The following is a 16,717-nucleotide window of genomic DNA, read 5'->3' on the forward strand; positions in this document are numbered from 1 at the left end:
CGTAAGTTCGAGCCCCGTGTCGGGCTCTGTGCTGACAGCTCAGAGCCTGGAGCCTGTTTCAGATTCTGTGTCTCCCTCTCTCTGACCCTCCCCCGTTCATGCTCTGTCTCTCTCTGTCTCAAAAATAAGTAAACGTTAAAAAAAAATTTTGTTTTAAATAAATAAAAATAAAAATGTAACCTGGAAGAGGCTTCAGTAGGTGAGAGGTTCAGCCATTCTTCTGACAAAGAACAACCGTAGTTTAGAGGAAATGTTTTGGATGTTTGGGACTAGTCACCCTTGACTGGCGGCTAAAGGAGAAACTAAGGGCGCTTCCCATTTTTTTCCAATACGATTGAATGGAAAGACCCTTCCAACTGGCTACCCTTCGGCACATACTTGATGAGCAAATAAACAAGAATCCCCCACATGGGGCCAAAATCAACAAGACTGCTGCAAAGCCAGGAGTTAATCGCGCTGAACTTTTCAACCCAGATTCATGGTTTACTACACGTGGAGTTGAGCCATGTGGTTTTTCTACATTTTGGAAGAAAAAGAGATTCTTTCCCGAAGTTTGCCTTGGCCGTGTGGGGCTCCTGAATATTTGGAATGGTTTGCTTGACTTTCAGAAGGAATTATGTACTTGACTTTGTGGAGGAAGCAATGATAGGAAAAACATTCCTGTTATTTGAGGGAGTAAAGCCAAAAATCTTGGCAGGCTTGATCGAGCAATTGAGCCGACAGACCTGGTGACCATTCTCTTTTCTTAAAAGAGCAGGGGCACCACGAGCCCCGCCTACCTCCTTTGAAGGACATGCGTGGGGGTACAGATTTCAGATATTGGCACACCAATGGGACTTAGGCTCATTTTGTGGGTACTGAGTGACTTTTATATGACATAGATGAGACCACAGCGCCAGGTTTCATAGTCAGCTCACATACGTGTGAAAACACTTCGGCGTGGTTACTCAGTTGTACTTGTTATTTCTGCTTAGTTACTCCGAGGAGATGTGCTCGCAAAGGGTAAAAACCATTCACTTCACGACCAGTGGAATAGTTGAGAACAGGCAATGCAAATAAAATGTCGTGATCCTCTAAATGACCCTGTTCCTGAAATTTTTCTTGGACATCTGTGGTTACTAGCAAAAACTGTCTTAGCCTGATTACAGATAGTCTTGGACGGGTCCACTCATGCTCTGGGCTTCAAAAAGTCAAGAAACAAAGGACAACGTAGGCAGGGCCCCTGACTTCGGAGATGGCTGCTAGTACCGTGCACTTAAGAAAGCAGCGAACAAATTCCGGGCCGTATGCCTGGCTCGGTGTGTTTCTAGAGCACACTTTAAGCTTCCTAGTAATTAAGTGGGAAACGTCAAACTGATAATCAGGCCCAAGTCCACCCACCAAACTGTAAGTTTCTCAGCAAACATCTAGAAAGTTCTTAAGGAACAGAAAATCGCTGGGATCCTTTGATAGAAAGCAGTCGGGACTAAAGGGAGAGACAGAGGCTCTTACCCCTCCAGTGAGATCTAGATGTCTCTGGTACACTTTTAGAAGGCTCCTGACCCTGGCTGGTGTAGGAGGCATGAGATTACAGTGGAAACACCTGTCCTGTCCTGGAGCAGGACGCAGGCCTCTCCTGCCCACCTTTCTGGGCCGTCATGGGGAAGGCTGCTATTCCAGACACGTTCCAGACACGTCCTCACAGTCCAACTCCCCCACCCGGCACTATTTTTTGTTTGTTGAGGTGACTTTTAAGGGCTTAGTGAGTGAATCATCTTTTTAGAGTTTCCATGTAATTTGTTCACAGGGTTTGTAATGGGCACTGAAAATATGTCTATTTGTTTAGACATCCTCCTGTAAGAGAAAACTGTGTCTCTAAGGGGAAGTGAGTGCCGATCCACTCACTACGCAGGATCACTAGACGCGGGAATGAGGCTAGCCATGTGGGTAACACGGGGCCCTGGAAAACCAAAGGGGCACCTGCAAGGCACGCCACCAAAGGCACAGGACATTTGGCAGTGAGTCGGCCCCCACCAGGGTGGGTCTCGAGCCAGACTTGCTGAGACGTGGGTAAGTTATGCCGCCTACAAGGGCTCTGTTTCCACATCTGAAGACGGGGCTGCCGGCCTGGCGACTGTCACGGGAATTTAGTTACCGTGGTTGGGACACCTGATATAGGGCCATGTAGATCGAGTGCTGTCCTTTCTGCCATCATCCGTTCTTCAGGACTTTTGTTCTTAAGTATTGGAAGGAACATCCAGTTGGAAACAGGATGCCCCGACAGTCTCAAAGCATAGAATGCCTTTTCAAAGTGCGGAGTGTGAAGGGTTGTGAGCACCCACTTACCACATGAAATCTGGTGGATTTGAGGAGCGGTGGCTTTGGGAGATCTTCATCTGAACCAGTCCCGGCACAGGTGGAACGTGGTGGAGGGGTGGCGCCAGCCCCTGCTGCCCAGGGTCACCTCCAGTCAGCCGAGGGGACGAGGGCCCCTCTTGGCCACCTGGTCGTCCCCCTGGCTCAGCTGGCATCTCAACAAGGCACGTTCGGCGTCACACGAGAAGCACTTCCCATATCGGGCATGTTTCTGAGATGGAAAAATATAAAATCTGAAAGGAAGTGTTGGGTCCTAATCTCACATTGTTTATCAACACATTACTGCAATTGATGACATTTCTGTGAGCACAAGGTTAGCCATGGTATTTTTCCTGGGACGTGTAAACGATTCTTTCCTTCTTCCAGTCTTTCTTTCTTTGTCCTATTCTCTCTCTAGAGGACTTTAAAACCAGCATGTTTCTAGGACATTTTGAGTTTCTTGAACGTCAGTCAGTGAGTCTATACTTCTTAACCTTGTGCCTCCAGCATCTAAACGGTGTCCTTTGGGGACCACGTGGTGTACTTAAGATACATAGCAGGATTAAGCTAGATGGACGAGCTCAGTCCTAAGAATGAAAACTCACCATCTGTTTGGAGCTGTGAACGCAAGAAATGAGAAGGGCCTCCAGGTACCAAAGCTTTGAGAGAAGGATTTAGAACGCGACATGAAGCTCAGGTCCAGGCACGGGGCTGTGGCCCATTATAATAGCCTCTTGTACTTCTGGTGGTATTTTCTGGCCCAGCTCTCAGCTCCAGGGACTTCTGTGTCTAAACTCCTACCCCACACCGAGAGGAGAAATTTGTCTTGGCCAGAAGCCTCACCGTGCCCTCGGAAGGCAAAGCTGGCAGTGTTCAGTTACCTTCCTCTTGCCATAAAGTCTTTCCTCGCTTCCTATGTATTGTGGGCTTTCTTAAGAAGTGAGTCCAAGAGGAAGCTGTGACATGAATTTATTAGCTTAACTCAGACTTCCAAAGAGAACACAAGCCAAGAGCCCAGGAAAGAGAATTACAGGGAAACCTGATAGCCTAATGACTTAGATAAGGGTTTCCATGCAGGAGTTTGAAGAAGATGTCGACACAGGCATGTTAGCTGGGGTGGCGCATGTGTTGCCTTGGGCCGGGGCAGCTCAGAGCAGGTGGCGTGTGAGCTGGGCTTTATAGGGAACAGGGTTCTCCCAGTTGGAGAGGAGGGGCAGGGCCTTGTGAGGCAAGGTGTGGCAAGGGCCAGGGTGCAGAGGTGTGAAAGGTTGGGAGCTGGGCTTTGGAAGGTCAGAAAGTCTTGCACTGATGCGTAAGGTCTGCTAAAGTCACGTGGACGGTACCCCAAATGTGGAGGAACGCTTTCTAGTGCCTAACATCTGCCAACGCATAGCTATCATGTTGCACGTGTGTTTTCAGGTTAACCGTAGAAAAACTGGGCTTCTGCGGTGCTTCGGAGCCCCAAGCACATTTAAAGCAGCTTTTCCCACGACTGTCCGTGCACGTTGACCACTCCGCTGCTCTTTCCTCCCATCTGGGTACTCGCTAAGCGGTCTGGGGACCGTGGTGACATCTGGTGGCTTTGCTCTCGCAGTGTCGCCCATAGAGGTCCCTCCCTCAGTGTGTTTGAAGATCGGTCCCCAAAGGCAAGTTTCCTTGAACCCATGTTTCCTTTCCTTTTCATTGCACTAATGAGCTGTGTAGGCGCTGTGTGTGTGCCGTGGATGCCCTGGGCAGGGCAGCCCCCAGCCCCACTGGGCCACCTTCCGGGAAGCAGGCCTGGGATGGCTTCCCTTCCGCCCTCGAGACCTCCCCGGGGGGGCTTCTCTTCTCAGCCAGGCGGTGGGCGATTCACGGAGCACGGAAAACGCTTCCAGCTTTCCCACGACGGCAGTCCTTTCTGAGGTGACTGGCCTGCACAGGGGGCACCTACCTAACATCTGAAAAGGCTTTTCCACCTGCTACGGAATAGTCCAAACCGATCGCTCTAACTGTGGTAAAATACACCTAGCATAAAATACGCCAGCTTCGCCCTGTTGAAGCATGCAGTTCAGTAAGTGCCACGAGGCTTCACGTTGTTGTGCAGCCAGCCTCTGGGACTCTTCATCCTGCAAAACCGAAACTCTGTCCCCGTGAAACACTAACTCCCCGTCCCTCCTCCCCCAGCTCCTGGCAGCCGCCGCTCTAATTTCTGTTCTGCGCATTTGACTCCTAGGTACCTCGTCTCAGCGGAGTCGTACAGGACTTGTCCTTTCGCGCCTGGCTTATTTCGCTGAGCGTAACGTCCTCAGGGTTCCTCCACGTGATAGCTTGTGTCAAAGTCTCCTTCCTTTTTGAGGCTGGATAATATTCCATCGTATGCATGTACCACATTCTTCTTAGCCGTTGATCTGTTGATGGACACTCGGGTTTCTCCCACCTTTTGGGTGACTGTGGACAATGCTGCTTTGGATGTACCCATGTGTACAAGTTCCTGCTTTCAGTTCTTTATGCCAACACTGTTTTCCATAACGACAACAAAAAAAGTTAAATGCATGTATTCTGTAGCATTATCACAATAATAGCATGATTTAAAACCTCCCAACTCTTTCAGCGTCTGGGTGGCTCAGTCGGTTGAGCATCCGACTTTGGCTCGGGTCGTGATCTCGCTTTCATGCGTTCGAGCCCCGCGTCGGGCTCTGTGCTGACAGCTCAGAACCTGCTTGGGATTCTCTCTCTCCCTCTCTGTGCCCCTCCCCAACGCATGCTGTCTTCGTCTCTCTCAAATAAATGAATACAAGCTTAAAAAAAAAAAGAAGTATGAGATTACTTAGGATTCCTCAGGTGAGGTCAGGAGCAGCACAGAGACCACACGATGTTCTCTCCTGGATTCATTTCTCCTTTTCAGCCTTTGCTAGAAAGCGTGGATTCTGCCTTCTTAGTAACCCCTGCCGTCTGTTCCCGACTGTGTGCCCCACTCTCGTGCACAGCCTCAGCCGGCCTGATTCTCTGCGGTGCCTTCTGTGAGGTCTCCTTCCTGTCCCCCCGTACGTCCCCCACCACATGTCCCACATCGTCTTAGCCTTTCATGCCCCTGTTTAAACAGCTCATGCCCCCTCCACTGCCTTCAGGGTAATCTTAACTTCTGTGCAGACATTAAAGGACCCTCCTGTCCCGACCTGGATTTGAACCTTCCTGCCTGGTGCCCTGGGCTGTCCCTCCAGCCAAGGACCCCTCTCACTCACACCTCAGCTGTGCTCATGCTCTGTCTCTTCCCAGAAGTCCTTCTCCGACCCCCTGTGCCCACCTCCCTGCTGTCCGTGAGTCGTCCACACTCAGCCCGTGCCACCTGTTCCAGAACTCTCTCCCAACCTGCTTCCCACCAAGTGACACCAGAGCCCTGTCCTCGTGGCTGTCTTTCTGAAGTTCCCTACATCCAGGCTTCTCTGTCCAGCCAGGTGTCCCAGTGACCCTGCTGTCACACCTGGTTTTGCTGGGCTCCCTCAGAGCTGAGGGCTGCGCTCTGTTTCTCTCACCAGTTGTCAGTGAGAAGCAGTGACGAGTCGCATGTTTTGTGTTTCACTTTCTTACAGACAATACTGAGGGGGAATCCATTTGTTTTGGGGAAGCATCTCTTACACACACACACACACACACACACACACACATATCTAAATAGTTGCTCTGAAAGCCCAGCCTTCCTCATTTCACCAGCAGGGTCACGATCCAGGAACGCCCACAGGCTTCAGCCCCCGTCTGCCCCCAGGATTTGCACGACTGCCCCGTGCCGTGGGTCAGGCAGAGCAGCCGTGGCCACTCCGGCCCTCTCACTGTCTCATGCTCTGGGTCTGCAGGACTTGTCCTACAAGGACCGACACTGGCACGAGGCCTGTTTCCACTGCTCGCGGTGCAAGAGCTCGCTGGTGGACAAGCCCTTCGCTGCCAAGGAGGACCAGCTGCTCTGCATGGACTGCTACTCCCACCAGTACTCGTCCAAGTGCCAGGAATGCAAGGAGACCATCATGCCAGGTCAGGAGCGCGCCCTCCTCCCTCGCCATGCCTCAGAGCAGGCATGCCCTTTTCTGCCCTTCCACTGGCTGAATTTGTCCGAATCTGGTCATTGCAGCAATGGGTATGGTGCCCCGCTGTGCGCCAGGCGCTGGGCCGGGGGCCGGGTGCTCACAAAGCAGTGAGCCCCCTGTCTTCCTGGACTTTGTGTCCTACACCCACAGACATTCGTTTTCAACAGACCCAGACTTGACCCCAGCTGGGTCGGGTGTCGGAGGAGTAGTGAGGTGGCTTGTCTGTGATGGGGGAGGTGGGACTGGGTCCCTTGGGGGAAGTTTCTTGGGGCAAGTTGGTCTGTTTTGTTTTGTGGGTCTTTCATTTTTTTTTTTTAATTTTTTTTTTCAACGTTTATATTTTATTTTTGGGACAGAGAGAGACAGAGCATGAACGGGGGAGGGGCAGAGAGAGAGGGAGACACAGAATCGGAAACAGGCTCCAGGCTCTGAGCCATCAGCCCAGAGCCCGACGTGGGGCTCGAACTCCCGGACCGCGAGATCGTGACCTGGCTGAAGTCGGACGCTTAACCGACTGCGCCACCCAGGCGCCCCATGGGTCTTTCGTTTTTAAAAAACTGAGTGAACACGTGGTTTGTGAGTTTGAGCCCCACGTCAGGCTCTGTACTGACAGCTCAGAGCCTGGAGCCAGCTTCGGGTTCTGTGTCTCCCTCTCTCTGCCTCTCTCTGCCCCTCCGCGCCCCCGCTCACACTCTGCTTTCTGTCTCTCTTGAAAATAAATAAACATTAAAATAATAGTAATAAATAAATAATTAATTAATTAAAAAACACAAAAGACTAAATTGAAGTATACAATTTTTTAAAATATTTTTCTGAGAGAGCACAAGGAGGGGAGAGGCAAAGAGAGAAGGAGACACAGAATCCAAAGCAGGCTCCAGGCTCTGAGCTGTCAGCACAGAGCCTGACGCGGGGCTTCGAACCCACGAACCGTGAGATCGTGACCTGAGCCGAAGTTGGACACTTAACCGACTGAGCCACCGAGGCGCCCCTGAAGTATACAGTTGAATACGATGGGAATTTTCATAATTTATCAACTGTTGTGATGCCTGAAGTATTTTATGGTTCGTATTTATAAGCTCAATTCATTTCAGCAACAATCACTTAAGAACTTGAGGTTTGGTTTGTTGGTTGAGGTTTTTTAGAGGGACGTCAACTATGTGAAACTTTCAGGTGCAGTTTTGAAGGAGTTGAGGTCCAGACCGTAATAAATAGAAGAAAGCACCAAGTCCCCTTCAAAGTGATTTTTAAAACCCGCTGTATTCATGAAGCCAGATAAGACGTGCAAAATGAATGGAGCTTGAGAGTTTCGGGCTGGTTGCATCAGGAGGTTGACGTTAATTTAAATACAAATTTTTTTAGTGTTTATTTATTTTAGAGACAGAAAGACGGAGCATAAGCATGGGAGGGGCAGAGAGAGCCAGAGACAGAATCTGAAACAGGCTCCAGGCTCTGAGCTGTCAGCACAGAGCCCAACGTGGGGCTCGAACCCACGAACCGTGAGATCATGACCTGAGCTGAAGTCAGACACTTAACCGACTGAGCCACGCAGGTGCCTGTAAGTTTTAAAGCCCAGGGTGGCCTGCTGAGTCACAGTATTTCACACAGCAGCTGGATTCCCGCTGACATGTAATGGAAATTAGGGTTCCCAAGGTCATTTAGAGCCAGACTCTTGACTCTTTTAGCAGAAAACTGCTTGCCATGCCCCAGAGTTTTCTTTTTATTTTTGGTTTGCTTTGTTTGTGGCAGTGAAGAGATACTGAAGAGTTTTGAGCCGGAGACTGATGGGCAGGAAGTATAATTTTAGGAAGATATATTGGATAAGAAATAAAAGGCGAGGGCACGAGATGGTTTCTCCTGGCTACTACATTTCTCTGGCTAATACATCTCCAAGATAACTGACTCCATGCTCTTACAAGGAACAAAACCCCCAGAGCAAGGCCTCTTACAGAGATGCGTCCATGCTGCAGCTGTGGGGCAAGGGCCCAACGTGGGGGCCATGGAATGAAAACCAAAGCCCACGTACAGCAGAGCTGACCTGAGGTCACGGGTATGGACGATCACTGACTTCCTTCCACTTTGGCAATCGTGGTTAATTCAGAAGGTAGAGTCACAGAGGACACACAGGATGAACCTTCACAGAACGGAGGTGCTCACAGCCTCCCCAGAAGGAGAGCAAAACAGACGTGTTGGGATCATGTCCGAATCAACTAGGTTTAGTCCAAGCTCTAGCAGGCCTGAGGGTCTCTGCTTTGCTGCACAGTAGCTGTGTGGCCTTGGCCACTTGGAGCTGGGGGAGCCTTGGTCTCCCCGCCCCCACCTGCACTTTAAATTCAAAACCAGCCCCGCAGATACTGCTTTATGCCACCACCGTATGTCTGTCCCAGCTTCCCCCTCACTTCGGCGCTCCTTCCCTGAACCATCGGTTCTCAGGGAAAACCTAGAAACCGACAGGTTTGGTTGGCTGTTCGCTGGCTTTGACTTTCCACTGATCATTGCCCCTCACGGAGACTTCACTAGAGAAGCCTGGCTCCTACCCGCTATGGTGGACCCAGAGCAGAGGAGTCAGAAAGGGGCCCCGGGGATGTCGCATGTGAGTACTCTTGAAGGATGAGCTGAGCTTCACCCCTGGAGAAGTCAGAAAAGGGCACTTATGGCAGAGGAAGTGGACGCAGCACCAACGTCAGAGTGTCTGGAAAAAGCTTGGTTGAAAGGTGGTGGGGGAGGGGGGGAGTGGTAAGGGAAGAGGGGAGGGGAGGGAGAGGGAAAAGGAGATAAAGAAAAGAAAGGAAAAGGAAAGGAAAGAGAAAAGAAAGAAAAAAGAAAACGAAAGGGAAAAGAAACAGAAGAAAAGAGCTACATCATAGCACGACCTTCCTTGCTTTGGTTCCATTTTTTAAAGGGCTACCAAATCAAGATGACTAGGAGTACAGATCATCAGCGTAGCTTTTGCAACGACCTTAGATACACAGAACAAGAGGCGGGTACTAACTGACAAACCCGCCCACTGGCCACAACCCTGACAAGAGTTAACTTCCCAAAGTAGTCAGGAAACTAGAGTCTGTCACAAACCACAGCGAGCCTCTGTTTGCAGAGGATTCTGCAGAATCCTCTGAGCAGCCTCTCAACTGTTGCCAACCCTTCACCACGTTTCTGGTTCCTCACTTGTTTATTTGAATCAGGAAAACAACAACAACAACAACAAACAAACACCCCTTGGTCAAGACCAAGACCGTGTACTTGGCATCTGCCGGAGAAGCTGGGCATTGTTAGAAAGAAGGAAGTTTGCTGCCACCTGCTGGCCATGTTGTAGAACAAGCTATGCAGGTGTGACTGCAGTAAATAATTGGTACCTCTCGGATGCGCATCCACCATCCCAATTGGGCCTCGAGTGCCCACCAGCTTCCCGCCTAGAGACAAGACAATTCCCTGAGGCCAGTGTTGATATAAGACGGTTATTCTGGAACACGCCGAGAATGCACTTACACGGTCTTGCTTGTGGTCTTTAGTGATCATCTGACTGCCATGTATTCATTGATAAAAATCCTTTGGTATTTTAGCTGTTTAACCAGAGGGAAGGTCAGAGATTAAAGGAGCAAGTGGCAGGGGCACCTGAGTGGGTCAGTCGGCTGAGTGTCCAGCTTTGGCTCAGGTCATGGTCTCTCAGTTCGTGGGCTTGAGCCCCCTTTTGGGCTCTGTGCTGACAGCACTCTGCTCCTCTCCAGCTCACACACACACTCGCTCTCTCTTTCTCTCTCTCAAAACTTAAAAACGTTTTTAAAAAACATTTAAAAAAAGAGCAAGTGGCAAAAATATATGTGGAAAAATAAGCCCCTGGAGACAAGGAAAATCATTCCAGATTTATATCATAATTCTTCTATTTTTACCTGAAATTCAGTCACTGAATGTAATTTTCCTTGTTTCAGGGTTCATCACCCTGTGATTGGATTCCATAGCTTTGAAGATCATTATGTACCCCTCCATGAATTCCCTCACACACATCCCCACCTTCCAACGCCTATACTTACCCTGAATATTTTATATACTCTGTGGGAGTTAGTGCCCAAATGTCCTGTCTGGGAAGTACAGGAAGCTGAGACAGTGACCCAAAAATGACATCTAATAAAATAATCTTGCAACGGTTTTCTGCATATATTCTAATTCCTGGAGATACGGACATCTCTTTGTCAACCTTGGAAGCAACCAAAACACAAACCCTTAGCCTGTCATCTCGCCCATATTATCTTTGGACTTAGGCTAAAGGCGAGTTTCTAGATGCCCGAGTTACGCTGTCTGCCTGATGCCAGCATGTGGCCATCCTGGTTCAAAGATGGCAGTCCTGCTCCCAGCCTAACCACCCCCGGCCCCCGCCATGCTCTGATCCCACGTTGAAGTCCAACTTATGCGCCCTTCCTTCTACAACCGCAAACTTTCAGTGAGCCCATGGGTTGGCCAACAGGTTACCAGAATGAATCAAATACTTGGGGCCTTGAAGCCCACACTTTGTCACAGCTCCTTTCTGCCATTGTAGGATGAAGCAGCCGTAGACAATTGAAATAAATGAATGGGTGTGGCTGTGCTCCCATAAACCTTCAATTGTTAAATGGGGGTGGCTGAGACTGTGCGCACAGGCCCTAGGTAGTGCACTGGCCCCGGGCACTAGCTCCGAGATTTGGAGCCCTTTTCTTGTTTTTCACCCCCTACCCTCCTGTCCCCCCAAAACTTACCTTCTGCTGCATGCAAAGGGCTCTTGCATACAATCTGTCTTGAATCATCTCTTTCTGTAAACACACGCCCTTTTATTTTCTGGGAAAAGTACGGGGAAACATCAGTCAACAAATACCAAACATTGGCTATGAACCCAGCTTGGTGGTGTGTGTGGAGTGGGGGGCGGGGGGTGAACCAAACAGCATTTCCGTTCTCTAGACTTCTTAATCTACTCGAAGAAATCACGTAAACCTATCAAATGATAACAGCCATTCGAAAGGAAATGGGATGTCACAAGATAAGATCAGAAAATCGCGAAATGGAACGTATGAGTGTCACGTTTGGCTTTTAATGATAGTGCTCAGTGCAGTGCATAAAACCGCTACGACACATCACAGCTTGGTTTATTTACACAGCAGGTCACATAAAGTGAGCGACGTGGAGGCTCCTCACTGAATCAGGCTTGAGACTCTAGGTTCATTTACACCCCACCAATTTCCATCCCGTTGGAGAGCCGAAGGGTGTTCGTTCACGGGCCCCCGGGCTCTGGGAATCTCACTCCATCCAGGAATGGTCTGAGCTATGCCAGATTTCTCTTTCTGTTATGCAGTGCTGAGAGACAGAGACAAATACTTGCTCCAGTTAATGTTCATAACCACCCTGCTGGACAAATAAATCCCAAGTATGCACAGAGACTGTTCTAGAAGTGGGGTGTATGGCAGTGAACCAAAAGACAAAGTCCCCGCCCTCTCCAAAACATTCCCACTTAAGAGGCGAGCCTCTGAGAGCTGAAGTGACTTCCTACAGCCCCAAAGCCAGATGGTGGCAGGTTCTCAATGCAGATCGTAGGGGCCCCGAGCCGGTCGTGTTGTCAACTCTGCTCTTTGCTGCTTCTTCTGGACTCTCATGACAGGTACCCGCAAGATGGAGTACAAGGACAGCAGCTGGCACGAGACCTGCTTCATCTGCCATCGCTGCCAGCAGCCAATTGGCACCAAGAGCTTCATCCCTAAGGACAACCAGAACTTCTGTGTGCCCTGCTACGAGAAACAGTATGCCTTGCAGTGTGTTCAGTGTAAAAAGGTATCTGTCATGCTCCCTCGGACCTTGCGCGCTCCATTCGGTCTGCCCCCACGGCCCCTGGCTGGGAGTCCTCCCTCCCCGGACAGACACCTGTAAGACTGGAATGGCACAAGAGTCTTGCAAAATCCTCACGAGCGCATGTGCATTTTACCTGCTGGACGGACCCCCGTCCCGGTCCTTCTTTCAAGGACATGAGTGCCCCTGTGACCTGAGAGAAAAATCCTGGTCGCCTCCCTCCGACAGCATTGTCCAAGATTTGTCCCTGTTTATGGCTTCATGTTAAAGGGGAGGAAAACTTACTGTCCCAGAGCTCTCCTGATATGCTCGCTTTCCACCAGTAGACAAGAAACCAGCTGCTAATAACCCTAGTGGGAGGGAGGGAGGGAGGGAGGGAGGGAGGGATGTGAGAAACGGAGGAAAGTTGTGCCCCGAGCGCTTGCAGACCCTCTTTGGCTCCGGCCCCTTTACCAACTCTGCTGTTGGGCCTTTGGGGGCCCAGCCTGGTCTCCGCCTGCGGCACTTTTCAAAGGGCACCATATTTCTAACTCCCTTTCAGCCTTTCTTTCTCATTTCCTAAGGTCTTATTTCTGTCCTGGTTTGGTTTTTGTTTTTTTTTTTTTTTTTTTTATTACCACTTTAAATTCCACGTCTCCCGATTTCCGCTCTTCTGGTTATACTATTTATCTACTGTTTATTCCTTCCTCCTTAGCTGGAACTCTCATTCCCGTGTTTATTTCAGGAAGCTGCTTCTCCGCTCTCTCCCTTTTTTGTTAGGTTTGCTCTTTCCCACCAAGAGCGAAGGAAAGTTCATGTGATTTGCTTTTCTTCCCCTCTTTTCCTCCCAACCTTCATCGCCACGTTTCATTGCGGAAGTGATGGTAACACATCCTCTGGGCAGCACGGCCCTGTGTGTGTTCATCAGGACACATGACAGCATTCATGCCAGAAACATCCATCACTCCTGTAGTGAAGTAGGCACCCAAGGCTACCAGGGCCCGGTGGGGGGGGATGCAGTCCAGCGGCAAATATTCGAGTACTTACTGCCAAGTGGGCTTTGAAGGAGAACAGAGTTTAACAGAGTGTGTACTGGGAGGACGTGAGCTAGCCTGAGGGGTGGGAGCCAGGCTGGTGTTGAGGGAGGGGCGCTCTGAGAGAGTGACCCTGTGCTGAGCATGTCAGAGCTAGCCGCGTGGGGATGTGGGGTGGGGGCATGGGACCTGGAGTCCAGGCGCAGAGAGGAGAAGGATGTGTGTTTCATCCTGAGCAAACCTCTTACATACACACATGCCTTCTGCATTCACATAGATACCTTGCAACAGTCCTGTTCCAACAATGAAATTAAAAAAAAAAAATTTTTTTTAATGTTTATTTATTTTTGAGAGAGAGAGACAGAGCGCGAGTGGGAGAGGGACAGAGAGAGAGGGAGACACAGAATCCAAAGTAGGCTCCAGGCTCTGAGCTGTCAGCACAGAGCCCTATGTGGGGCTCAAATCCACAAACCGTGAGATCATGACCTGAGCCAAAGTCAGACTCTTAACTGACTGAGCCACCCAGGTGCCCCCCAGTGGTGACATTTATAGGAAGATCAGTAATGCTTTATAGTTTAATGAAAAGATATGATAAAGGGAGTCCTAAACACTGGCACCTGCTTTGTCTTTAACTAGCTATGAATTCTCAGGCAAGTGGCTTAATTTCTCCAGGTCTCCGTTTTGTTCATCTGTAAAATGAAAATGATATCTGTGTTATTTCAAGGTCTTTATACAGTTGAGCCTTGAACAACACGGGGATTAGGGGTACCAACCCCCGTGCAAGTTGAAAATCCACATAAAACTTTTGACTCCCCAAAAACTTACCTACTAATAGCCTGAGGTTGACCAGAAGCCTTACTGATGACCTAAATCCTCGATTAACACATATGTTGTATGTTATATGGACCGTATACTATGTTATTACAAGAAAGTAAGCTAGAGCAAAGACCATGTTATTCAGAAAATTCTAAGGGAAGATACATTGATAGTACCATACCGTGTTTATCGAAAGAGATCCAAGTAGACGTGGACCCGCGCAGTTCAAACCCGCTGCTCGAGGACAAGACTGTCCTGACTGTAAGGACGAGAGGTGGCAGTGGATGATGGGGCCGCGTTACGGAAACAAGATGCATGAACCTGCCAAGGGCAGGTGTCTCCACTCCATTCTCCATGGTTCTGTGGAGCTGAGACCCGCCCGTCCCTCGTCCACTGTTGAAATAAATACGAAAAGCAACAACATGAAAAGAAAAACACTGAGTAAAATTGAGGTGTTGATGACCAGTTCTATCACATGTGGCTTCTCACTGCATTCTAAGCGGCGGGACGGCGTGAGAAGGCAGGCCCTGGCGCATTGTCCCCCCGCTCTGTCCAGGGGGCCGCCCCTGACTGCAGCCTTGGTGGGCACCGGGCCCACGGTGTCCAGGCCTCTCCTGTCTTCCACCACTAGGAACCGCGTTGTAAGTGGTGTTTGCAAGTTTAGCACCCAGAGGGAGGCGCGGGGAGCTTCGCACATGACCTGCCCGCGGGCACAGGGCTGGTGAGGGGAGGGGTGAGCGTTCACATCTGAGTCTCCTTGAGGCCGCCCCTGGCCGCACCCCTTCCCAGCACGGCCCCTTGCACAGCGGCCACGCGGAGCTGCCTTGTGGCACCTGTACCTTCAGATGCCCCAGCATCCCGAGGGGCTGAGGTCACGGCTGGGATCCGCAGCACTGCACTGAGAGTATACAGAAGGGGAGTCCAGAGCGACTGTCAAGTCAGGGGAGCCGTTTCTGGGTGACCTTTAGCCAACACCGGCCGTGCTCTGGATGGGGACGTCGCATCCCCCGGAGGCTGTGCGGCCTCGGGAACCTGAGCCTCTGCCTCCTTCCTCCTGCAGCCTATCACCACGGGAGGCGTCACGTACCGGGAGCAGCCCTGGCACCGGGAATGCTTTGTGTGCACGGCCTGCAAGAAGCCGCTGTCGGGGCAGCGCTTCACGTCCCGGGACGAGTTCGCCTACTGCCTGAGCTGCTTCTGTGACTTGTACGCCAAGAAGTGCGCCGGCTGCACCAACCCGATCAGCGGTGAGTGTCCCCCAGGCCCCCACTCACGCACGGCCACCTGCTCTCCCTCACTCAGCCACCCCAGGGATGGACAAGATACCGGACTTTGGCCCCCGAATATGTTTACCTACCAAGACTCCGGGCCTCGCTGAGGTTCTGAACAGGCCGACACTTTCTGCCTCTCTTGCTTTCCTGTCCTCGTTACACTGGGGCCACTTGGGCAGGGGACGCTGCCCCTCTAGCTCACCTGATCACTGAAACCCATACGGCCTGTTCTCAAGAGGTTTGTTATTTCTGCTTTTGGTTGGGTTATCTCCACATAGCAGTCTGTGAGTCTATGGCACCCGGAGAGGCACAACGAAACTGGCATTTGCAGGCGAGCCGCTCCTCTGTGTTTCTAAAGGTGCTCCCTGGCATCTTCGAGGGACTTGTCTACCACCAGGGCATAGCTTCACGAGGGCAGAGGGCAGTGTTCGAGGCGGTTCTCCCTTAGCCCCCAAAGGCTCCCGCAGAGCAAGAGCCCAAAGTCTGGCTGGCTGTAGACTGGCATTGTACTAAACGGTTAGACGTGCCGGGAAATGGAGCGTGGAGGACAGATGGCTGGTCAGACTCAAGTCCTGTAAATGTTCACCACGCATCACCACACGAATCAGTGACTGGGCCGGAGGGAACCGTGAAAATTCCAGACTGACGGAGGAAAAGTTCCGTGACCTGGGATTCCCAGCTCTGCTACGTTCGGGTGACGGGCTGATCCCTGTCAGTGGCAGATGGCAGACACGCGTAATGTAAATATAGCTGTGTGGCCAAATGGCGTCCCTGTGTAGCTTTGCAGTGTAATCACACAGACAGATTTCACAACTCCTGTGTGCTTGTCCGTGACTTTCTTTTTCCTGGGGTCTGGAACTGAGTGCATCTAAATGCACCTTTTTTTTTTTTCTTTTTTTTCTTTTTACGTTTATTTATTTGAGAGAGAGAACCTGAGTGGGGAAGGGGCAGAGAGAGAGGGCTAGAGAGCGAATCCCACACTGCCAGCGCAGAGCCTGACACGGGGCTCGAACTTACGAAACTGCAAGATCATGACCTGAGCCGAAGCCAAGAGTGGGACGCTTAACCGACTGAGCCACCCAAGCGGCCCTAGAACTCAGTGCAGATAACTCAGCCAGCTCACCCGATGTAGGAAGCCCCAGGTCACTAAAATAATCCTTGATGCGTAATCCAGAGCTCGTATTTCCATATGAAATTAAAATGTAAAGAAAAGAAGTCCAACATTTAAATTTTTCTGTTAATTCGATTCCAGCCATATATACCAGATTGCCCCCTTAGAATCATTTAGAGAGAAGAAAAGCAGTCTTTTGATTAATCCAACAGATTAATCTTGAATACTGTTTTTACAGTAACAATCTGTGGAAGTAAATGTTTATAAAATTAGGCTTCATATGGGGCCCCTGGGTGGCTCAGTTGGTTG

The 16,717-nt window shown here is 50.4% G+C and overlaps 1 protein-coding gene across 4 annotated transcripts in view; it reads left to right on the forward strand.

Annotated features, from left to right (window-relative positions):
• The window catches only part of FHL2 (four and a half LIM domains 2), a 66,691-nt gene that overhangs the window by 46,312 nt on the left and 3,662 nt on the right, over positions 1 to 16,717 (forward strand). For all 4 annotated transcript variants that reach the window (XM_030310307.1, XM_030310305.1, XM_030310306.1 and 1 more), the window contains exons 3-5: positions 6,168 to 6,342; positions 12,013 to 12,182; positions 15,087 to 15,273. In XM_030310307.1, the coding sequence (XP_030166167.1) occupies positions 6,168 to 6,342; positions 12,013 to 12,182; positions 15,087 to 15,273 (532 nt within the window). The remainder of the gene's footprint in view (positions 1 to 6,167; positions 6,343 to 12,012; positions 12,183 to 15,086; positions 15,274 to 16,717) is intronic.

The sequence above is a fragment of the Lynx canadensis genome, chromosome A3 (assembly GCF_007474595.2).
Source record: "Lynx canadensis isolate LIC74 chromosome A3, mLynCan4.pri.v2, whole genome shotgun sequence".
Classification (NCBI taxonomy): Eukaryota; Metazoa; Chordata; class Mammalia; order Carnivora; family Felidae; genus Lynx; species Lynx canadensis.